General features: G+C 39.1%; 1 protein-coding gene across 1 annotated transcript in view; it reads left to right on the forward strand.

Moving 5' to 3' along the window:
- Nucleotides 1-225: 225 nt before the first annotated feature.
- Nucleotides 226-24,341, forward strand: part of LOC103186344 (transcriptional repressor NF-X1) — a 28,101-nt gene continuing 3,985 nt past the window's right edge. Inside the window, exons 1-21 of the mRNA XM_007905309.2 lie at nucleotides 226-276; nucleotides 2,515-3,591; nucleotides 4,918-5,079; nucleotides 6,095-6,172; nucleotides 7,187-7,292; nucleotides 8,664-8,735; nucleotides 9,154-9,293; nucleotides 10,516-10,615; nucleotides 11,866-12,083; nucleotides 13,092-13,189; nucleotides 13,495-13,525; nucleotides 14,525-14,607; nucleotides 15,310-15,418; nucleotides 17,273-17,392; nucleotides 17,937-18,016; nucleotides 19,192-19,422; nucleotides 19,906-19,979; nucleotides 20,927-21,028; nucleotides 21,741-21,782; nucleotides 22,698-22,796; nucleotides 23,358-23,424. Coding sequence (XP_007903500.1) covers nucleotides 258-276; nucleotides 2,515-3,591; nucleotides 4,918-5,079; nucleotides 6,095-6,172; nucleotides 7,187-7,292; nucleotides 8,664-8,735; nucleotides 9,154-9,293; nucleotides 10,516-10,615; nucleotides 11,866-12,083; nucleotides 13,092-13,189; nucleotides 13,495-13,525; nucleotides 14,525-14,607; nucleotides 15,310-15,418; nucleotides 17,273-17,392; nucleotides 17,937-18,016; nucleotides 19,192-19,422; nucleotides 19,906-19,979; nucleotides 20,927-21,028; nucleotides 21,741-21,782; nucleotides 22,698-22,796; nucleotides 23,358-23,424 — 3,108 coding nt within the window. The 5' untranslated portion in view covers nucleotides 226-257. The remainder of the gene's footprint in view (nucleotides 277-2,514; nucleotides 3,592-4,917; nucleotides 5,080-6,094; nucleotides 6,173-7,186; nucleotides 7,293-8,663; nucleotides 8,736-9,153; nucleotides 9,294-10,515; nucleotides 10,616-11,865; nucleotides 12,084-13,091; nucleotides 13,190-13,494; nucleotides 13,526-14,524; nucleotides 14,608-15,309; nucleotides 15,419-17,272; nucleotides 17,393-17,936; nucleotides 18,017-19,191; nucleotides 19,423-19,905; nucleotides 19,980-20,926; nucleotides 21,029-21,740; nucleotides 21,783-22,697; nucleotides 22,797-23,357; nucleotides 23,425-24,341) is intronic.

Below are 24,341 nucleotides of genomic sequence, written 5' to 3' on the forward strand. Positions count from 1 at the left end.
CCCATTGGGATCCCTTCAGCGTTATAAAAATCTCATCCACCAGGGGGCGCTGCACGCAACCCCCCCCCTCCCCTCCCCTGGTGTCGTCAGCGGCCTCTCCCGGTCACAGCGCCCCCCAGTGGCCGGCGGTCTGCGCTGTGTGAGCCGCGCGTGCGCGGTAGCGGGGAGTTTCGGGACTCCTGCGCGGGCGCGGGGCCGCCACGGTGCGGGGCTCGGGCAGCGGCAGCGGCCGGCGGGGGGCCCGGGGGCGGCCGGCAATGGCGACAGCCCCGGCAGGTAGGTGGGCGGCGGGGAGCGCAGTGAATCTGTATCCCCGAGTGTTGGCGGGAGAGGGAGAGGCGGGGGTGCGAGCGGCTCTGGCGGCCACAGGGCCTCACCTGAGAGCGAGGCCCGAGGCCCGGAGCGCCGGCACTGAGGGGGAGGGGCGGCGCGGGGCGGCTCACGTGACCAACAGCGCCAGGAGCGCAGCGGCCGCCGTGTCACACACACACACACAGTGGTCAGTCAGTCAGTCAGTCATCAGGTCAGGACTGGACTGGACTGGTCAGTGCGGGTCAGTGCGGGTCAGGGAGCGCTGCTGCAGCTGCTCTCAGTCGCAGTGTGTGAGCATCTGGAGGGGCGGCGGCGGCTCCGGGTCCAGGTGCGGCCGTCATTCCCACTGAGAGAGGCCTCGGCCTCGGCCACTTGTATGTTCACAGCACTTCCCGCCGCTCCAGGTCCCGGATCTCCGGCACTCACTCTCTGCCTCTCACCGCCTGGTTTTTGGAGGCAAAAAGATTGGGGGCTGTTGGGGGAGTGTGGGGGGGGGGAGTGTTGGGAAAAAAAGCTGCTCCGCCGATGTGGTCCTCGACGCGTAGTTTCTTTCTCGATGACTTCATTAATTAGTTAACGATGAGCGTCTTCTCTGCTGTGTATCACTTGTCTTTGGAGAGAGAAACAATATTGAGAGGGCGGTGTTGTGGCGCACGACCCAACATGTGGGCACCTCTGCCTGAGTTTAGTACAGTTTGCTGTTGGCTGTTATTTGTGACAAAACAGCTTTGGTATATACAGACTGCAAAGACCCTGAAGAGATTTGAGGAGGAGGGTCTTACTTTCCCGCATGTAGTTTCAGCAGCAATGTGCTTTTTTTTTTGTGTGTGTGTGTTTCCAGTTGCGCGCAGTGTCGCCGGAGTCGCCGTTGGAAGATTTTCTTCAGACGTCTCGCAGTCATCGCGAAAAAAAAAAACTGCAAATAATTTAGACTAAAGACAGCTGTGGCTCTGCCCTGTCCTGTTGTGCTTGTCTCGGCGCTAAGTTAACCCGACGTTTAGTTCTGAGATTCGATTGCGCATATAGTTTTATTTGCCAAATCATTTATTTGCCAGAAAGAGATGGCGTTTCATCAGGATGTAATATTACTGTATTAGAATACCATAGCGCTGCACTGATTGAAAACGATTTGGGTTCTGGTAAATCTTTTGATTTCAGTGCTGTGTGCAAAATATGCAGGTCCCCCCCCCGTCCCCGTCTTCCTCCAATAAAATACCTTTATTCTGATTTCGAGTCATTTATTAAGAGGAAGTTAAACAAAAAGGCATTATTTTTGGGTGGGTTATAATACAAGAAAAAGCGTTTTTTTTGGGGGGGTTACAATACAGTACAAAATTACATTTGTATAGTGAAAGGCACTAGTCAGGTATCTGACATGCAGGGAAACCATTACCATGCTTAAGTCCCCAGACCTAACTACTGATAGTTTTATATATGTAATGCTTCTATTTCTCTGTTATGAAGTGCACATTTTCCCCAGAAAGCCATTGCAAGAACTATGTGGAATAAGATGTCCATCGTCTTAAAACTATTGTAATTTAATTCCACAGCATAGGTTTTGGAGGTGTTTTATTCTGTAATGTCACCTCAGAATTCTGATGATCCTTGCTTCAGAACTGTTTGAAATTTGCTCTTTTACTTTGACATAGTCAGAAGGTTTTATCCCATGTATTAACTGTGAATTGTGAATCAATTCTGGAGTTAGAGTATCACAATGAATGCTGTTGTCTTTCCAAGTAATCTTGGAAAAGATTTGTTAACCACAGCAGCAACAACTTGCTGTCCTTTGTGTTTCTTGGTAATTAATATAATGGTAAGAAGAAATTTCAGATGTTATCGGTGGACCACTTAAGGTTTTCCATTGCATTCCATGGTATTTGAACCTAATAAATCATAAAAAAAATCCTTGGAGCTGTCTGATAAGTTCAGATCTTGAATATGTAGCTAAAGGGATACTGAATTTGTACAGGAAGGTAATTTGAACTTGTAAAGATATCCACTTTAGATTTGTTTACAGGAGTGTAATATATGAAATAGACTATCCAGGAAGACAATGGAGACAAATAGGTTAAACAAATTTAGGAGTAAATTAGGTTAAAAAAAATCCCAAATTACCTTTTTCAGTGTTTTACATTCCTTTGTTCCAGTAATCTACTTGATTCTGTTACTGTATTTAAAAGAAAACTTGTTTTAAATCTACAGGTGGACTGGAACTTAATCCAGATGCTGCAGATTTCATTCCTCGCGAAACACGTGACAATCAAGCACCCCAGAAAAATAAGAAGCCAGGGGATTTTACCAGAAACAAAACCTCTCCTCTACCATCGTCAAGACCACCACCCTATCGCAACTATTGCCGTGATTTGCCACACAAGAGGGAAAATTACCAGCACCCAAGAAGTCGTTATGAGGAGAGCCCAGCTCCTTTTCCCAGGGCAGCCAATGAAGGGCATGGGACCAACCGAAACAAAGCAGGTATTCATAGTTTCCAAAACCAGCGCCGGCACCGCATGAGAAATGAGAAGATCTATCCTGGAGAAGGGTGGACCGCAGAATTGTCTCAACAGGAAACTGCTGAAAGTATTGTACAACTAGATTCCATGGAAAAAGATTCAGCAAAAAATGTGCCTGAGAAGGATTTAATGGAGTTGGATGCAGAATTCGTGGAACATAGGAAAAGTCATGGTTCAGAGCAGGAAAACTGGCGAGCACTTGACAACCAAGGAGGAGCAAAACCAAAAAAGAACAATCTCTACGTTCACAAACCCAGTCAAGGGATGAACGAGCGAGGAAGGCCAGTTTTTGAAAAATACAATAGAACTTTTGGAAGGAAAACCAATGAAAGGTCGGAAAATGTCAGTCCACATTGTATAGCGGAAGCACCTGTTGAAATAGCTGGAGCAGAGAAAAACAATACAAAATATAGCGAAGATTTGCAACGAAGGTCTTTTTACAAAAGTAAAATTAGTCCAAGAGGATCCACCTGGGGTAGAGAGTATTCGGATGACAAAGTGTACAAAAGTGAGAATATGAGAGCAGGATCAAACTCCTCCATTTACCCCTCTGAACGAGATACCAAGGATGAGAGAGAGAATTCAAGGTTAAGGGAAAATATACAGCTGAGCCACAGAACACAATCTTGGAAGGTGAATGACATGGAAAAAGAAAGGAGAAGAATAAAACGACCACAAGATGTGCAAAATAAATTGTTTGATTCAGACAGAAAGCCATTTTGGAAAAAACAGATGGAAGTGCATAAGAGCAAGGAGACTCACACAGGTTAGTTTCATAATGGAATTAAAGGAATCAATGCTCAGGTATAATAATTTGCATTAAAACTAATTATATGCAACTCTGCATTGTTGAAAAGTACCAGATTTCCACCAGTGCACTATAAAAGCCATTTTGAAGCGTTGCCCAATTACCCGTCCTTATAGAATGTATTTATTTAAGCCATTCATTTAATGTAAGATAATAATGCAAGTGTATAAAACCTTCTCTCCCACCAGGCAATGTATGCCCTGAAAGTTCTAGCATCTAAGAAAAATATATCTGTTTATTGATAAGAAATTCAGTCGAAGCAAAAGTGACCTGGAATATGGATGATTGAACCAGGACTCTTAACTTTGAGGAATACAATGTTTTTTAGTGGATTTTATGGCATAGCGTTAGAACAGCTATGTTTTTCTGCATTTAACCTCAAGTGCACCCCTCTTTCCCCATGTTTTTTGCACTAATGGTTGAAGCTCAGTAACTCCTGAAATATTTTTTTGAATCCCTAGTGTCTACAGTGTCTTTTGATGTATTGATAAACGTAATGTATAGTATAGCAAAAGCCTTTGTTAAAAAATGTGTAGAGCAGGAAATCCGCATACAGAGATGTTCTCAGTGTGTTTTGACTGATGTAAATGAAAATATTAGCTGCATTAAATACAGAGCTGAAAATCTCCCTGTCACCTACACCCAGTCAGCTAAAGAATAATGAAATCTATAGCCAAGAGTTTGAAATACCATTTTTAAAAAAAACAATTGTGCAGTTTAATGCCTCTCTGGAATCAGTCTGGCTCTGCTTCTAGCACTCTTTTCTCTGAATGTAAAGATGGTGGGTTCAAGCCCACATTGGGACTTTGAACTTAAATAGTTTAGGCCAATACTGCAGTGCTTTATGGGAGTAGTCATGGGGGGAAATGTGCTTTATTGATGGAGATGCAATCCTTCATCTGAGATGTTAAACCTCTGCTTGTTCAGGTAGATGTTAAAATCGGTCAGAACACCCAGCCCCAATTCATTTGTAATCTCAGCTATTTTAAATATGACAGTTAATCTAGAATCCGTCCGGTTTAAGCAGTTTCCAATGTATATATTAAATGAAAGTATCAGTTTTATCCCCGATGCCTTTACATTTTAGCAGACAGGTGGCTTCAATCATGTAATGCAGGTGAAATTTAAACTTTCAAATGTTGTTTTCATTATTGTATCATTTTTGAAACACTTATATGTTCCAGCGTCCTTCATACTGACCATTGCCTAGTTTTGTCTGCAGGCTTGAGTGCAGTTTTATTGTTTGCAGTTCTAATTATGTAACTGATATTCCCTCCTTATTAGGATTATTGATTGAGCATCTTACAGCTGAGAAGTATGAATGTATGGTTTGCTGTGAGGTGGTTCGTCTGATGGCACCAGTATGGAGCTGCCAAAGCTGCTATCATGTATTTCACTTGAATTGTGTTAAGAAATGGGCAAGATCACCTGCTTCTCAGGCTGAAGGTTAGTCCAATATTTGAGTCTGCTGCCTTCCTCTTCCTTTGTAAGTTACAGTTAATAGCAAGATTCTCAACTAGTACTGCAATTACACTATGATAACTATTTACATGTGCCAAGATAAGAGGTTTAACTTTTAAGTACTGTGATGCCCTGTCATTATGGCACAATGTTTTAATTTCTATACTTCAAGAATCCAATATTTTCTCCTCCATTTTCTTTGTTTAAAAGATTAACTCTCACTGTGGTATGTACGGTTCCACAGGCTTTGGCTGTTCTGCAGAACTCACTCAAGTAGCCATTCTTCACGAGTGAATCCTGAGTGACTGGAATGCTTTACTATTATGAGTTTGATTGTGTCCTCATCTGACGTTCACATGCATTTAAAAAGTCGCTCAATAGGGAACAAGAGCATTGACCATTTTTTTCCATCCCTTGTGCGAGCTACTGTGAGCAATGTGATCCAATCCTACTCTTTCTGAAATTAAGTAATACAGCCCAAAAATTGAATGCAGGCGTGACATTCCTAGGCTATTGGGTTAATAACCACACTACCACACAGTTTAGGTATCAGGAGAATTTAATCGTTCATTGTAATTTTATGCAATATTAACAATGTAGAGAGATGTGTTGTAGAAATCCTGCAAACAGTGAAGGAAATGAAGCAGCTCAGAGGAATCCACATCTAGAGAAATGAATAGTATCTGACTACACATTTTTGTTGTGCTATGATATCTACTAAACAGTTTGTCTAGTAGTTGAGGATTTTAACCTGGTATCATCCAGAGTGTTAACTTTATGATTTATGTTTCATTTCCAAAGTTAAAAGTATTAGAGTGGATGGTCAGTAAATGTTTTCAGAGCATCTTTAATAATGGAATTATTGTTTAATTTGTTGGGTGGTGAAAAACAAGAACAGAGTGAAGAATAATTGTTCCTCTTTGCAAGTTAATATATCTTGGTAAAGTTTGTATGTGCAGGACAACTGGATGATTGGTCTTTATCTTTTTCTACTCGCTAGATGGGCATGGTGGTTGGAGGTGTCCTGCTTGTCAGAATGTATCTGTGCGGGTCCCCAATTCTTACGTGTGTTTCTGTGGTAAGTACAGAAATTCAATGTGATGTTGATTTTAGCAATAATTAGCTTTTTAAAGTATATTCTCTTATGGTGCAAAATGCTTTGAAAAGGAAAGTCTTCAAACAAAATGAATGCCTAGTTGCGTGTTTTCTATATAATGGGAAATCGAACATTGATGACTACTTTTAGGTGAAAGATCCCAGGGATTTTGCAATAAGATGATTCTTGAATCATGGTACGAGTTATATTTCAGGTATTTACAGATACCAGGTTGGCCTGTATGTGCGTAGTTATCGTTTCTATCAGTTATATTGACCTGCTTCTGTGTCAGCATTTATGAGGCTACAAATCCATTCATGCTCTGGCACCTCCCTAGCTTTCTGACTTGCTTTCTCCCCACTCCACCGTCGCCAGCCACGCTTTCATCCACTACACTTTGGAAGTTTTGGAATTCTGACCCCCAATCCCTCCTTCCCCTATTTTAGATCCCGACTGTAGCCTTTCCTCTTTGACTGTGCTTACTGTTAACTCCTCCTTCCCCACGGCTTGGCATCAGTCTGTTAAAGTGCCACTGTGTGCTCCGAGACGTTGCCTCGAGTGAGGGACGCTGTTCAAATGCAAATTGTTGTCCGTACAACTGACATCTCACTTTAATTGCATGGGCATTTGTTTCGAGAACCCACAGGGAATTGGGCCTGATGTGAAAATGAAGGTGGTGGAGATCAGAGAATGGCACAAGTGTGAAATTGCCTGATAATGTAATGCTGTTCTCAGCCTCGACTAACTGACAGAATTTCCTGCCGACTTCAGAATAAATCATGATACGTATGATATTATTGGATAGAATGTGTTGCAGCATCAGGTCTGGAACCAGCATTTCAGGACAGTGTGTGGCAGTAAGTTCTCTGCCCCACTTCAATAGCACTCTTCTTACCATAGCTGCCAAGAGCTAAACAGACCATTAATTATAGAGGACCATAATTGCAAATTAAAAGAAAATGTATGTAATAACATTTTGTTGTATGTATTTGTAAGGCAAGGTCAACAATCCAGAGTGGAACAGGAATGAAATCCCTCACAGCTGTGGAGAACTTTGTGGAAAGAAAAGATCTGGCAACGACTGCCCTCATCCATGTAATATGTAAGCACAAACCAAGTGTGAGAATGTGTCCACCATATCTTGGTATATACCATTTTATGATGGAAAATTGTGTTATGCAATGTTGCTTCACTGCAGGTCAAATTGCTTTTGGAAGTTTTGTCCCCATTAAAGCAGCGGGTTATTACCTGGGCCAATAGAAAAGTGCGGCCACAATTTTTTCACGGAATCTGCAAAATACAAATTAGTTTACAGCTCTAATTTAAAAAAAATAATTCTATTACAAGCGATTTTGTTGCCAGATCCCCTCTCTCTCTTTCTCGCTCTCTGCCAGTTTCATTGTACCACTTTCTCAGACTTCTTCTTTCATTCTGCCTTTTCTCTCTTTGTCTTTCACTCTTAGCTTTTCTGTCTTTCTATGTACCTTTCTCTCTCTGCAGTATTTCTAACTATCCCTAAACTGCATATTGTAAAAATATAGTCTCAACTTTGCTACCAGTGTGTAAATATAGTTGATGTGTATATGTGAAGATGCGCGTATTAGTATATTCTAAAGGATAGAAAGATTAAGGGATATGGGGATAGGGTGGGTCAATGAAATTAGGTTAGAAGATCAGCCATGACCTTATTAAATGGCGGGGCAGGCTCGAGGGGCCGAATGTCCTGCTCCTACATCCTATGGTCTTATTGTGATGCAACCGAGGTCAGAGTGTCCCAAGAAACGTGTACAAACGTTGTTGGATTTTCACAACCCATGTAATTTTTTGTCTCTGAGCCTTATGCAAATAAACCTAAATACAGATAGTTGGGATAAACAATATTCTATGGTAAATGTATCTGGGGGAAAAAAGTTGAATCTCACTGCGGAAGTCCATTCCGTATAGAGATCCTGTTTTAAGTGAATTAAGGTTAAGCTCCATCTGAGCTTTTTATAGTTTGAGTGGGGATTTTCTAAAATGTAGTTCCACAAGCAAAAGCAGACACAATGTCAACTGTATTAAACAATAATAATTCTTGCCTTTCTCTTTGACTGTGCCTTCAGCTCTCTACCCCCTCCTCGCTCCCGCCCTTCCCTCCCCTCACCATTTCCCACCTGCTCGGGTCCTGACCCAACTGTCCAGCGCCTTGGGACGTCCTCCCGACGTGAAAAGCGCTCTATAAATGGAATCTTGTTGTTGTTGTTGCATTTGACATAGCTTCTTTCATGTAGTCGCAACATCTCAAAGCACTTCACAGGATATACTGTAAAGTGGTTTTGACTGCATATTTTGTGAGCAAAATGCCAAATTAACCTGGGAATATTTCAAATGTTTTGGGGTATAAAAAAAGATTTTTTTAAAAAAAATAGAATGAATGTTATTTTTAAACATGCAAGAATGTTGAGCATTTTGTTTTGCCTTCTCTTTCCACCAGCTTGTGCCATCCCGGGCCATGCCCATCATGTCCTGCATTTGTAACAAAGGCATGTGAATGTGGCAGAACCAGGTAGGAAATGTGGAGCAGTGTGCGTGTCCAGTAAATCAATCCTGCAGCTTTGAGGCTTGCTTAATTTGACATTTGCACATTGTTTTCTGCTGTTGTGACTTTCGTGTTTGCTGCCAATAGCTCTCAATGCTGGAGTCCTGAAAGTTGATCTTGGCTACTTTTAAATAGTTGTTTCTTTAAAAGCATGAGAATTGCTCAAAATTAAGCATTTATAAAACATATATATGTATAAGCTCAACAAAGTTATACACACACCCACACGTATTCGTAGGGATACTCTCAGGCTTTGGAATCAATGAGTAAAATCATTTCTGTGGATATTTCATGAAAAATATTGTACTGAATCTGATATGTTTTGTTTCTTGTTTTATTTTACACAATTTCTGAGGGGTTTTAATTTATTTTCTCCCACAAACAGTCAGTCAGTCCGCTGTGGTCAGGCTGGTGCAATTCAATGCAATAACGTATGTGATAATCTCCTGAACTGTGGAAAACATACATGTGCCCAGGTGTGTCATGCAGGGAAGTGTCAGCCATGTTTGCTTACGGTTCAGCAAGGTAAGCAGCAAACATATACACTTATCCACAATCAGACTTCAACACGACAAATTTTCGTATATTTTGCGCCTTTCACATTGGGAGGACATTTCAGACAGTTGACTGGGAGCCCAAGCTGGCAGAGGAGCTGATGAGGGGTGGGTGATGGACAAAAGTACAATTGAAAATATAGGTCTGAGGCAGGTTTTGAAAGTGGGAGGGTAATGGCCTCTCACTTTCAAAACCTGCAATGGCAATTGCCATGGTTGTTGATGGGGGAGTTGATGTGGTAGGTGAGGTGAAGGAGAAGAGATGGGCAGATGGATCATCAAAATAGGGCACAAGGGTGAAGTAGAGTTTGAAATTGCCAAAAATAACGAGGCATTTGGAATAGGAGCTAAGGGAAGATAGGAGAGGAAATGTCTGAGAGAAATGTGCCAAAAATTTGGAGGGGTCGTGGGCAATGAAGATTTTGAGGTAGATTGGAAGAATGATAGTTCGGAAGGTGTTCAAAACACGAGAAGGAACAGAGAAGCAAAGGAACAGACTGTTTGGGGACCCGGGTATTAGTGCTGTACTGTCGGTTTGATGGGGTCTGCTGGAAAGTGTAGTCTGGTGAGGTGGGCTTGGTGACCGGGTAGGTGTGGCAGGTTTTGATACGGTCAAGAGTGAGATTGTACAGCTTTTAAAAGTTACACCTATTTTTTTTGTAAATGTTGAACTTGGAATTAGAATTCATTAGAATTTAAGCAATTTATTAATGTCTTTCATTGACACTAGATTTGAATTATTTTAAAAAGGTAATATGATAAATTTTGATTTGTAACAATTCAAAGCTTACAGAATGTAGTAAACGTTCCAGATATATGGCACCAGGGAAAAGATATTTTAAGTTTTGTGGAAGCAAACTCATTTTGTGAATTAAAAGCACAGTTATTGAAATTATGTTTGTGTGTTCGGCTTTTTATATATTTTTTGCTTGCTGTGCACAGTCTTCTCAAGTATCACCAATGTTTGGAAATAGATTTTGTGACTTTCTGTTTACTAGTGCCATAGAATTTATGAGATGTTCTCTGGCACGCTTAATTGTTTATCCTCGCTGTTAAAAATTCAAGTACATATTTACTGTTAAGTAGCCAGTTAATGGAATTTAGAAAAGCACCTGACTATCACAAAACACGTTTTGTACAAATATATCACAAGACCGACTTTGCTTTTTACAACTTCATTTATTATCTTTTAGATTGCTATTGTCGAAGCAGTTCACGAGAAGTGCTCTGTGGTACTGATAATGAAGCATATAATAACACCGGCTACTTTTCTTGTCAGAAGCCATGCAGCAGGTACCCTTTTAAAGTTTGTGATGTTATCTTCTTACATAATCTGTTATTAGTGATTTGCAATGTAAGTGATTTTCATCACATTTTACATAAATGGTTTGATTTTATGACAGACCAGTTTTGATATCTATTGAAATTCTTCATATTAATGGGCAAAATGACACCTATGTGCCTTAAACATTTTCTGAGCTTTTCAATTTACAACACATTCTGTTACACACATGAGTTAAGACCATTGTAAAGTAGTACCTGCAGTGCAAGGCATTTTTGTTTTATTGCCAACCAGCTAGATAAACTAAGGAAATATTCATCCCTTGGAGTTCCTCGCTCATGCACCCAAGTTCTCATGCTGATTATTGAACGGAAAATCAGTTTAAATTTAAGTTAAGTTCCTTCTGATAGAAGAAATTTAAGAAGTAGAAAGTTTGTATGTTATGCTTCAAGTTGCTGAGTTTAGTTGGCAGGACCTGGAAAGGCAGACCAATCACTGGGAGCAGGAAATTATTCCACTCAGCTGCTGTTGACCCTGCAAGCCAAAGCCCTAATGGGTAGGGTGGTCCTAGCTGGACAAGCAGCAGGAAAACTTGCCTAACAATGCTATCAATGGCAAGCTATGCAACTTTAGCTGGTCAACGCACACTCTGGGGTCCCCAAGCCTTCGCTCTTGCCAACCTATGCCTAATATTTTCCAGAATTAGGTAAGCAGGATGCATCCCTCCAGGGAGAGAGTGCCATTTCATTCCAACAGTCTTCTCTCAGGAATTTCCGTGTGTAGATGGGATGCATGGAGTTTTCGGTTTGGTTTGGATGCTCTTCAGCATGGAGGTGGCTTTCCACATTTGTCAAATTAAAAAAAAGTTGTTTTATTTTGAAACTAATCTGTGATTTCAGTACCAAATGTGAATCAGATTCTGTTACAGGGCATCAATTTAAGATTTAGCAAATCAGCTAATGGGGAGGTTAGGAGAATTCGTTTCAGGCACAGAGTGGTAACGGTAAGGAATGCCCTGTTAGGAGGGGTGGGTTGAGGTACAATCTAATTTAGGTTTCGAAAAGGAACTAGGTAGGTATCTAAAAAGGTGTAAACTGCAGGAGTATGAGAGAAGGACAGATAAATGGGACTGAAACGATTACTCTCATAAGAGCCAGCACAGACAAAATGTTCTTAATTTAGCCAAATGGTCTTCTGTGATGTCAATTTGTATGGTTCTGTGTAATATTTCTAAATATTTCAAATCTGTTCACTTCTTTAGAATGCTCAACTGTGGCAACCATAACTGTCTTCAGCTTTGCCATTCATCTCAATGCCAACCCTGCCCTCGCCTGCCTGAATTGGTACAAACCTGCCCTTGTAAGCAGACTCCCCTGTGCAAACTTTTAGAGCTTGGTTATCCAGAGCGCAAAAGCTGCACCGATCCAGTACCCTCCTGCGGGAAGACATGTGGCAAGATACTACCATGTGGTTCAGATGGTGAGGAGAAGACATTTTTAGTTTGTTCGACACCAATAACATCTTGCAGTTACATAATAATAATCCTTGCATTTGATATAGTGCCTTATCATGTCTTCGAGACGTCTCGAAGAGCTTCACAGAATATACATTGAATATACATTGAAGTGCATTGAATGTATATTTAGCTCCCTTCACTCAAGTAGAATCTCTGAATGCTCAACAGCAATGTGGTTTAATGCTAATCAGTGACAGGAGGTGACCAAAGGCACAGTCGAATAGAAAAGGCATCAGGTGTGATTTGAAGGCGGGCAAAGAGTGGGCAAGATGGAGAAATTGAGGCAAGGAGTTCCAGAGATTCAGTGTTCTGGTTTTCTGTGAGCAGTGCACGCAAGAAATGTATTGGGAACAGATTATGTTTAGAAATTATTTTAGACGTCGTGATTTTGCTATTTTGGGAGGTTTACCAATGAACCTTGAGAAGAGTTTTTCTAAAATAAAATCAGTAAAACCGTGGATCACCAGTACAGTAAAACACGCATAAGTCTTACCGTATAATTGCTCAAGTCATACATGCACCCAAATCCCATTCAGTTTCCTAACAAAGCTACTTAGATTTATTTGCACTAGTTGTATTTATCATCTCCTAACTTGTAACGCCATTTCCTTACCCTCCATTACTCTCGCAATTACCGATTGCCTTGAATCACCAGAATTGACGTCCTGACCTATCGACACAAGTGCACTTAATGGCCGGCTGCACTGAATCGCAGGAAACGTAGACTTGATTTGTCACTGTTTGCACAGAAGAATTTCATTTCCTGTGATTCTTGTGATCATTAGCTGCTTGACTTGTTTTACTTGCTTGAAGTGATCTGGTATGACGTGCTTATTCCAGTGCCCAGTAAGTAAGGCAATCGTTTATTTTTGATACTCAACAGCAGTAGTTACTTTTATGCTTTTCTTTACAGAAAGTATGAGATGACCATTCAGGTGCAATATTAATGTAGTTTTTTTCTTCAAATCTAGATTTGATTCATACTTGTAATAATCTTTGCCACGAAGGTGAATGTGGACCATGTTCTGGAAATTCAACTGTTTCCTGTCGGTGTGGTTTTAAAAAGAGGGTGAGTACTTGGCTGGCTAACGGGCACAGGATGTTACTTTTTTCAGCACACTGCTATAAAATTACAGCTGTTCCAGGCTTGTGTTTGAGCACTGCCGTGCCATGTTGCTGAGTATATATTGTTCTGAACCTTCAATCTGAAAGGAGCTGTTCACCCCGTATCTTCAATGAGTGTGGGAAGGGTTTATTGTATTGTGCATTGTGTTTTATTCTATTTCCTCATAACATTTGGGAATAAACTGCTAAGCAGAGTTTTGAGTTAATGACAGTTTTAACTTGCATAATGATTGATTGTCCTTTCTGTAGGATGTTCCCTGTCTTGACATCACTAAAGAAGGTAATGACTTAAATTCTTCAAGTATTTTCAAATCATTAAATGTAGAGGTAAAAGCTGAAAAATTATAAAAATGAAAAATTATATAAAGTATTTTCTCTTTGCTTGAATCACCTCATATCTTGCATTGTCTTTGTATAAGAGGATGAGGTGGGAAACTGCTCCTGACCTTCACCATCATCACTGTAAGATCAGTCACCAGGAGGTGCCTTGAGATGATTCTCCATCTGATGATCACCCCATGCCTGCCCAGAGCACCTTGGCTGAGTTTGATAACTCACTGAGTCCTACCGTTGCATTACCATTCTGAATACATTTCATAAATAACTATCCTTTCTTTTGTTGACCATTCAGGATTTTTATAGTAAATAAATCAATTTAGATTACTGGTTTACTTTCAATTGCTTAGAATTAAATTGGAATTTAATTCCATAGAATAGATCCTAAAAAGGAAGATCCTGAAAAAATGTTCTTTGAATGGTTGTCCTCATTTTTCAATGTTTTCAACCACTCATAACAAAATATTTTAGTTATCCTTTAACCTTATAATGTTGTTTAAAATTATGAAATGATTTGATAAAGCTGTTTCTACTTGCCAAACCAATGGGGTAAATATAAAATAGCAAGTAGCAGATACAAATGGAGTTTAGTTTAACCATCTATGATTTGGTCTAAATGCTGTCTTAAACAATGGTAAAAGAATGGCCAAGAATGAAGCCACATCATAAATGGAAAATTAACTTTAAGGAGTCAAAGAAAGGAAGGGAGTCATATTTTCAGAATTGAAAAAGTTTGCTTTTTTTAATATTTTTCTAAAAGTGAAGAAGAAAATGGTCCTGGATTTAAATGCAGTGCTAGAGCCTAATGTTTGGGTAACCGTGTGGTTGTATTTCCAAAACAAGAAATCAGCCTTAAGTATATGGATGCACGTCTTTGTGAATTGCTGTGAAATATCCTCTCTCTTACAGTATCCTCTCTCTTTGCTGTAAATCTCTTGTGCAGCTGATCTGCTGTTTTTGTGTGACAAACGCTGCAATAAGAAACGTTCTTGTGGCCGTCATAAGTGCAATGAAGTTTGTTGTGTGGTAAGTGTTGAGCATACCATTACTCATGTATTTTCATAAAAGCTCAAATGAAATAATTCTGAAATTCTTATACCAAGCAAATTCCACACACTATTACAAAAGGATATGGGAATGAGTAAGGAATGGGGAGACTTGCGTGAAGTATAACCACTGCACTAGTTGGACCAAATAGCCTGTTTCTATACTGTACACTCTATGCAGACTGAAGTTGAATTGGCTTTAATGGGACATGCTTGGCCATAGAATGTGTTCTGTTTGGTTTGGATACTCCTAAGCATGGTAATGAGTTTTCATATGAGTGAAACACCAAAAAAAAACAACTTTAGCACGAAACTTTTCCAAATATTTGCTGAACAGAGAAATATGTCTATATTTGTCTGGTTAGATGAATGTTAATGGTCCATTGGCAACATTCAAAAAGAGAGCAGAGTTGTTCCTGGTGTCTTGGCAAATAATTCCCCCAGATAAAAATTGGTCATTCGTGTTATGGTTGTTTGTAGTATATTGACGTGTGCAAATTAGCTACGCACCTGCCTACAAAATATCACTAAATTTTACATCTTGTGAACCGCTGTGTGATGTCCTCCTGACATGAAAGACACTATCAACTGTAAGGATTATTATTAATAACTGTTTACTGTTTGGAAGGGGTTTAGAGGCTGCAATTCATTTAATCATTTATTCCTTTTTTTTTTTTGCAAGGACACCGAGCACAAATGTCTTCTCATTTGTGGACGCAAGCTCAACTGTGGACAGCACAAGTGTGAGGAGCCTTGTCACCGTGGGAACTGCCAGACTTGCTTGCAAAGTGGTAAGTAGAAAACTATAACTAGCTGTTGTGTAATATGTTGATTTGGTCTTTAAATTATAATTTCAAGTTTACACTTCTTGGGGGCAGCCTTGTGTCTAGGGTTGATCCTGCTAACACCTATTATGAGCACTGTGTGGGAAGCTTCCCGCTGCATCCACCTAGGACTGTAGTACCCATAAGGGTTGAGGCTGCGCAGTTAATAGGAGCTAAGTAGAAAGAAGCCCTGCCTGAAGTCTGGTCAGCCTCTTCAAGTTCTGCTGAAGAGCCAGATTGGCTGGTCTGTGGTCAGCGGTGCTTTGGAATATTGCATCCCACCTGTCTCAGGAAACAGGTTACTGAGACTGCCACATAGGATTGGCACAATTCTCACATTCCATTGCCAAATACATCACCCTGGAGCCAGCCCCAAGGAGACGCCACCTACTTCCTCAAAGAGACGGCCACTAAAATGTGTAATATTTTTTAAGGAAGCCTGTAAACTATTGTAAACCAAGTTTGTAATATTTTCATGTGAATCGTGGCATAATTTTTGTAGCTGTGTGACACTCTTGTGTGAATATGATAGATCTGGTTTTGCCCAAACACTCACAATACTTTAGGAACATAAGAATGTAAAGATCTGGAAAAACTGGAATGGTCCATCTAGCGACCGTAATATAAATTTACAGACACAACCTGCCTCTCCCACCTCCATTGGGACTCCTTTCCATATTGTCATCATTACTCTGAAGTAATTAAATCTGAACTGTCAGTTAATTTCCCTTTGTGAACGTGTTTAGTTGATTGTATTGTGTTGCTATGTTAAATAATAATAATTCTTGCATTTAATAGAGTTTTTCACGTTGGAGGATGTCTCAAAGAGATTCAGAGGATAATCTATACAATAATCTATACAAATGTAATTTTGTTGTTGTAATCTGTAAAGTGTAGTGACTAGTTCGTAAGCGCAAGTTGCAGCCAATTTACACACAGCAATGCCCCATAAATAGCCATGAAGTGAATGATTAATTTTATTTGGTGAATTGTTGGCCAGCACCAGATGTTGAATTCTTCCTTGAAATCGCCCCCTGACAACCTTCAGTCTAAGCATTCTCAGAGCCCCTTTCTAATTCAAGCTTTATTTGTTATTGCTGTACTCTCTAATATCCCTGCACAAATTCACTATCACTTACTGTAACATGCTATACACCCAAAGATTGTACTTACTCTCTTTCCTGCTGTCACATTGCTGTGCAGATGGTATTAGCGATCTATCCAATTAGTAAGTTTTTCTCCTGTGTTATGTTCTAAACACTAATACCATTTTTGTTTGTTACAATTGATTATTTTACTTCCTCAGTCATATCACTGCATTTGTCTATATTAGATATTTACCTGCCTTAAATGAACTATGATATTTACCACTTGTAAAGAGCCCAACTCCAGTCCATTCCTATTGTTTGCAATTGTCCCTCCCCTCAAAAGAAAAGCTAGTATCTTCAGCAAACTTGGATAGTTTTCAGATCAGACTTTCCTCTTCGACCGTGCTTACGGTCACCTTCCGACTTGGTGTCAGGCTCTACCACTATTAAGCGCTCCGAGACTGTCCAGCGTGATGGGTGCTATATAAATGCAAGTTGTTGTTGCTTCTGACACTACCCCTCACCCCAAATATTTATAAATAAAGTTACTGCTTGTGACAAACGTGCAGTATAGCTAAACACATTAAAGGATTAAAGGATTGCTTCTTTGCCCCTCTCAGAGAATCAATCATGTTCTTCAAAATTCCTTCATGTGTAAACTGTTGCAGGGTTTGATGATGGAAGCAGTTTTAAGATATATAATGTGACGATCCGTTCAACATTTGCTATTTAGGTTTTGATGAACTGACATGTCACTGTGGAGCATCAGTGATCTATCCTCCAGTACCATGTGGTACCAAGCCTCCAGAGTGCAAAAACCCCTGCTGTAGACTTCATGAATGTGATCATCCAGGTGAGAAAAGATCAACTTCACCATAACATCTTTTATTCTGTTAGTACAGGTTAACACAGCACCAATTATCAGTGGGTTGCTATTCATTCATTCTCCACAGGGTGATGCTTCATTTATTGGTGCTGTAATTTTCTTCAGTAAGTTTTGTTTTAAGTATTTCTTGGAAAGGAAAAAAATAGGGGGAAAAAAAAGTACTAATAGTCCTCACTTCTTTCTCCTTGACATTGCACAATTCCCTTTAGTCATCCAGGTAAATGTTTGAGATTTTGTTTACTTTTTGTTGCTCACCTACTTTAGGAAATTAAGTTATGGAAGAGAGTCCATGGCAGTTTAAATTCTGTAAAACCCTTGGTTTGTTCCAAAGTTCGTAAATATCATAGATTTTATTCTTACTCCAATTCTACGTACATGATTTCCCCTTTTGCACCATAGTGTGCTCTGCAAATCTCAAATTGTTTAACAATCATTTATTTTAAAATGTACTTATGAAACTTTATAAGTATTTAATCATGTTGTTAATGTCCATTTTATTACATTGCTGCAGTGTTCCACAATTGTCACAGTGATGAGAAGTGCCCACCTTGTACATATCTCACCCAAAAATGGTGCATGGGAAAACATGAAGTAAGTATGGTTAAGTAAAGAAACTGTGTGTGTGTCTCAGTTCCGCAAGAGATCTCCCCCACTCCCTCTCTCCTGGAGTCAACTGTACTCCTGCCCCTCTGGGCTTCCCACTGCAATGACCTACCATTGTTGTATTAATTCAAAAAATAATTCTATGGGATGATTTATACTTGCATTTTCCTCCAGAGTAGAATGGGTATATGATTTTCAAATATTTATCTTGTACACGTACGTGAAAATATTAGTAGCCCCAACGTTACTTTATTTTCTGTAACCGAACAAGTGAGTCCTTTGAAAGTTTAACAGTCACAAAAAGTAGTGGGTAAATAATTCATTAATTTTTGTCACAAAGTAATGTTGGTGGTGACATAACAACCCAGAAATTTGATGGATTTTGTCATGTCACCTCTATCCAACCACTGAGATATTGGTCCTAGATAACCATTTATAACAACTCTATAATTACTGAATATCATTGATGTCTGAGGTGCATTCCATTGCTTTTTAAGAATTAAACACTTAAGATTTCTCATTTGGATTTTAGGTGAGCAGTCGTATTATAACAAAACTGCTATTTCTTTCATTTGCGTCTTCAATAAGTTGCATCATTTATTTTTTCCCATCAGCAAGTTGAGTCACCATAGGCCTATTTGTATAATGGCAATAAAATGTTAGGAGTGTTAATTGTGGGTTATTAGTGAACATGTTGAGGCAGTATAGAATATCAAAGTCTCTTTCCGTGTTGTATCATAAGAGGATGACTAGAGAAACTCCTGAATTGTCAAATATTGTACATTAGATTACAGTGCCTTAGAACTGTTTACAAACACATTAAACGCACATTGGCTCAGCTCTAGAATATGTAAATTGTAAATACAATTTGTTCAATTGAGCACGGCCTGTAATTTACTGGCTCTGGGAAACTCAGAACTATTTATTTGTGGCTGTTTGCATTCCAGTGTCTTGTAGCTCTACTTGGGCGGATTCCACAGCATTTAAAGCTCACAATGAATATCATCCTTCTTTTTCATCAGTTGTAATTACATGTTTCCAAAGCCAAGTGAAGATTTCGCAAGCCAAAATTTAACTTGTCGGTTTGAAGTCCTATGTCTGGGCAGCATATATTTCACTGAAAATACTTCTAATTAGGTTTAACACAACTTTTTCTTTTTCAGTTGCGGAACAATATACCATGTCACCTCACTGACATCTCCTGCGGTCTTGCTTGTAACAAACTCCTTGATTGCAGCATGCATAAGTGTAAGAGGATTTGTCACAAAGGGGACTGTGCTACCGAAGAGCAGTGTAAACAGATGTGTATGATCCGTAAATCCGATTGCAATCATCCATGTATGGCTCAGTGCCATCAAGGTTCACCTTGCCCAAAGAGCCCGTGCAATGCAGAGGTACGATATAAGATATAAAAGAATAGTAATTGTATAAGAGTGACTAGTAACAGAGTAAGAATCTTTACAAGTAGATACACCAGATTATTATTATTTGCAGGCTTTGTGAAGCATGTATTTAATAAACACTGACCTGGTAATTTAAGCCACCATTGGTCATCAGTGCATGTAGCTTACTGCCCAATTTTCCATACAATTCCATCAATGTGTCCTTATATAAATCAAATAGCCCTGAGTCATTTTAGTTGACAGTAATTTAGCCGGTTTTATTTTGATACCCTTTGCACTTTATAGCTCTTAACCAAATCTGATATAATAATATAATAAAAGTTCATTCTAAAATCATTATCAATTGGATAGTGAGGAATTTAAGATTGATGCAGATTAACAAATTAATTAATCAGGATTTAATAATACCAGTGCTGAAATGGAAAAGTATTCTTTAAATGAAATGTACTCACCATGTCAGCTATTGTATTGCAGGTGGCATTGCACTGCAGCTGTGGACGTAGGAAAGAGACAATGGTGTGCAGTGAGGCATCCAGTAATTACCAGAGGTAAGCACTATTTCAGTAGGCAATTCATTCTCGAGTTCAGAGTTTCATTTGTCAACTATAATTCGATTCACAGATGTAAGATTATGCTATTAACATTTTCATTCTTCAGCAATTACATTTGGGAAGGGGTGTTGAACAGATTTCACTTTTTTCATTTTAAAATAATAATCCTTGCATTTGATATAGTGCCTTTCACATTGGGAGGCCATCTCAGTTTAACCTATTATCTGAAGGACACCACCACTGATAATACAGCATTAGAGTGCCAGATCTTTGAAAGTGTTTGTGATTCAAACGGCTCAGTTGATAGTATGCCCATCTCTGGGTCAGACATTTGTAGATTCAAATTCCACATTGAGATTTTAAGATCATAGTCTAGATTGGCATTCCAATGCACTGCTAGGGATTTGCTGATTCGGAGATGCCATCTTTTGTCTAAACTGTTAATCCGAGGACCCATCTATCTGTTTAGGTAGATATCAAAAATCACATTGAATTATTCAAAACGGAAAAGGAGTTTTTCCCAATGTTTTAAATTGGCTGCTGCTTTTGCCTGCAAATATAGTCGCCACACAAGGCAGCAATTTTCTGTGTTATGAGATGTTTCGATGGGATAGTGATTATATCAAATGTAAGCACTATTATAAGTGTGAAGAAAATTTGCATAAAAACTTAAGTGTTGGTGTGGTGAATGCATTAATAGCAAAAGGCGCAAATTTCATTGAAACCATCCAATAGATACTCATTCTGCTTTATTTTGATGCATTTGAAAGTTCATTTAACATCTAGATGTGTTTTAACTTCAGGTGCATACGACAACATCTTAGGTGTGGGGGAGGTTTATTTCATTAACATAAATTATTATACGAGTATCTGGATCTTTGAGAATAGCATTTTTTTAAATGTTGTATGAAGTGGGTTTTATTCTTTGCTTGCTCTCTGTATAGGATTGCTGCTATTGCCATGGCCAGTAAACTTTCTGATATCCATCTTGGAGACACCGTGGAAATTAGCAGACTCATTACTAAGAAAGAGATGAAACAGACCAGGTAAATGAAATTTATCTTGTTTAATCTGTAAATTTAGAGCACAAGACAACAACAAGGAATGGTACCACTCCAGTAGTAGTAATTTGTGACACTACAGAAAATTCAGTTGGAAAAAATATATAATTTATAATCTAGAAATGCCAAAAGATGATTTTTTTAGGAAGCCCACCAATATAATTTGAATAAACAGTTGCAATGTTACTTTACGCATCTCAAAGTATAAAGGTTATTGTTTATTAAAAGGTTTCTATAGTAACGTGTTATAATAATCCTTGCTTTTGATATAGTGCCTTATCGTGTCATTGAGACGTCTCAAAGCGCTTCACGGAATATACTGTAAAGTGAATTGACTGTATTTTGTGGGCAAAACATAACAGACGATTGCGCACAATAGTATCCCACGAACAGTTGTGGATTTATTATTTATTATTAATAAATATGCTGTTATTATTAAATAAGTGTTCTAAATATGCTGCTCAGAAATGAATACTTTTAAAACGTACAATATTAATAATCCTTGCATTTGATATACCATCTGATCACGTTGTCAAGATGTCTCAAAGCGCTTCAGAGAATATACTGTAATAGTGGATACTGATACAGTAGATTGGGTGTGTGTTTTGAGTGTGAATCGCACATATTGCAAATGTGTGATGTTGAAATAAAACAGTGATACCAGGCTGTACTATCAAATTGATGTATTTTCATGCAGGTTGGAGTGTGATGAAGAATGTGCAGTCCTGGAGAGAAATAGGTGAGACACTGAGATGAGTAGTGATGAGATTCTTTTGTTACAGAATCACAGTAATTCAAGCAAAATTTCTTTTCTATGGCATTCTATTACATATAATTTCCTATTGAGTCATCTTAAGAAGCTACTTTCAATTTCTGCCTCCCTCTGACTTGAATCCTTGCTCACCTTGTTCAAGGTCCATCTCAAGATTTACCTCTATGACCATGCTTTCAGCCATCTTTCCCCTCCCCCACCCCAGCTCAGGTGTCATGCTAGTATTCTTAAGCATTTTTGGAACAACATCCAAATGTGAAATATATAAAATGTAAATTTGTGTTGTATTACTTTCAGGAGCTTTTCGTCAATGCTTAATATTATCAGGTTGCAAGAGAAGGAATAACACAAAAAGCTTCTTTGTTTTCCGACTGGCCTAATTAAATCTACAATACAATACAACAATACAAAATTAAATTTGTAAAGCGACTCTCACGTCGAGAGGACATCCCAAGGCGCTGAACAGTCAGGGAGTAGGACCTGAGCGGGGAGGTGGGGGGGTGATTGGGATCGGGGGCTAGGAAGGTGGCCAAAGGCACAGTCGAAGAGAAGTGATCCATGCTAAATTTGACCTGTCATTTTGAAAAGGAAATGCTATTAGTGGCACTTCTTGCATGTTGTGCATATGGGTAGTGCACAGGTAGTGGTGACATGGCAACCTAGAAGTTTGCCGTCGTTTCACACTTTGTTTATAACACTGTGCCCCCCACCTTGTAATTGCTGGAAGGTATGTGTTGTGAGTTCATTACTGACCTGGCTTACCACTTCTGGAAAACATTTTACATCTGATCCACAAGAGTTGTCAGAGACAGAAAAACTCTATCTGTCCAGTCAGTTATTCTCAACTGTTTCTATTGTTATGAATGTTCTTTTTCTTTCAAGGAAATTCGCTGAGGCTTTACATATCAACCCCGCTTTAGATCCCTTTCACACTCGTGGTTCAGGATCAAAGTACAGCGACACTCTGAAGGAAGATGCCAGGTAGATTATGATTGTCAAGTAAATAAGAACCAACATTGAAACCACTGTCACAAGTGCAGTTTTGAATATTTATGTGAGCCGTTCCTCTTCTGAGATCTTCATTTTTATTTGATAAGTTGTTTGTGCCAACCCCTGCCCCATCTAATCTTGTGAATATTCAGGCATGTTCTGAAAATCGTACTTTCATATTTTACTATTAATCCGTAGTAAGATTTGACATTGTATAACGAGTCCATGTGTCATGAGCAGCTTTCCAAAGAGTTCACAAGCTGTATATGTATCTACCTGTTTTCCAAGTTGAAGGGTAAATCGAGGTTTGCATGAAGATGAACAGCTAAAGAAAATATATGTAATTGAAACTGTCAAAAATGTAGATAAGTGATATGAATAGAAGGACTTACAAACACGTGTAACCTCGCTAATTCATTGGGATTTGGAAATTAGCCATCCTGCAAAAGTAAAGTGGAATTAACAGCTAAATACATTTAACTTACGTGTAATAAAAAAAACTGTTAAGATTTCTATTGCATTAAGTTATGTGCTTTTTCTTACTGGTTGCAGAAAGGACCTGAAGTTCGTGAGTGAAGTGGAAGAAGAAATCAAAGCTCTTGTAGAAGCTGTGAATAAGGTTAGTTCAGCAGTTCAAATCACTAAATATAGTGTCGATGAATTGTTCTGCAGTCCAGTCTTGGAAAAAAATACTGTACCAAAGGGCCGAGAGGATGTCGTTTTTTAAACCAATGCAGAGCATATGGCATTTGGTGACAGATCTGCATAGCACAGCATAGAATCGTACAGCACAAAAAGAGGCCATTCAACCCATCGAGTCTGTGCCGGCTCTTTGAATAGAGCAATAAATGTCAGTCCCACTCCCCAGCCCTTTCCCCATAACCCTGCAAACCCGTCCTCCTCAACTACCCGTCTCCCGCGTTTTTAAAAGTACTTATCGAATCGGCCTCGACCACCCTTTCAGGCAATGCGTTCCAGCATATTTTGCCCTTTTGGAAGTAAGGTTCATAAGTCAGAAGGTTGGATGTCTTGCTGATTGTGCTACAATAATGTGTCCCTCTATTCTTGTTCCTTTCATCTTCAAACCAAAAAGCAGATGTTGAAAGGAAAAAGTATTTTTTGTTACAGTAGAATTGATGCAATGGAAATTTCTACCTCGGGCTTAAGCTATTGCACTTTTATAAAATTTGTCATCCTTTGTCAATGAAGCTTATTGCAATTATAATCACAGTAAGAAATAATCCTCGCATTTGATGTAGCGCGTTTCACATCCGGAGAACATCTCAAAGCGCTTCATGGGTTTTAAGGACAATAACCCACATGAAGGGCTCTATATATTGCAAGATGGTGTTTGTATAAAATCTAGTGACTATTTTGTAGGCAAATGCACTACTACAGTATTTTCCTAAATTATGGATTTATAATTCCATAAACTTAGTGCAATAATGTATTTTAGTTACAGAGTGACATGAGTACATTTAGTTACATGAGTTCTTGTCTGTGATTCATTATTGGTCCAATTTAGTCAAGGGGGGG

The sequence above is a fragment of the Callorhinchus milii genome, unplaced genomic scaffold (genome assembly GCF_018977255.1).
Source record: "Callorhinchus milii isolate IMCB2004 unplaced genomic scaffold, IMCB_Cmil_1.0 Scaffold2, whole genome shotgun sequence".
Taxonomy (NCBI): domain Eukaryota; kingdom Metazoa; phylum Chordata; class Chondrichthyes; order Chimaeriformes; family Callorhinchidae; genus Callorhinchus; species Callorhinchus milii.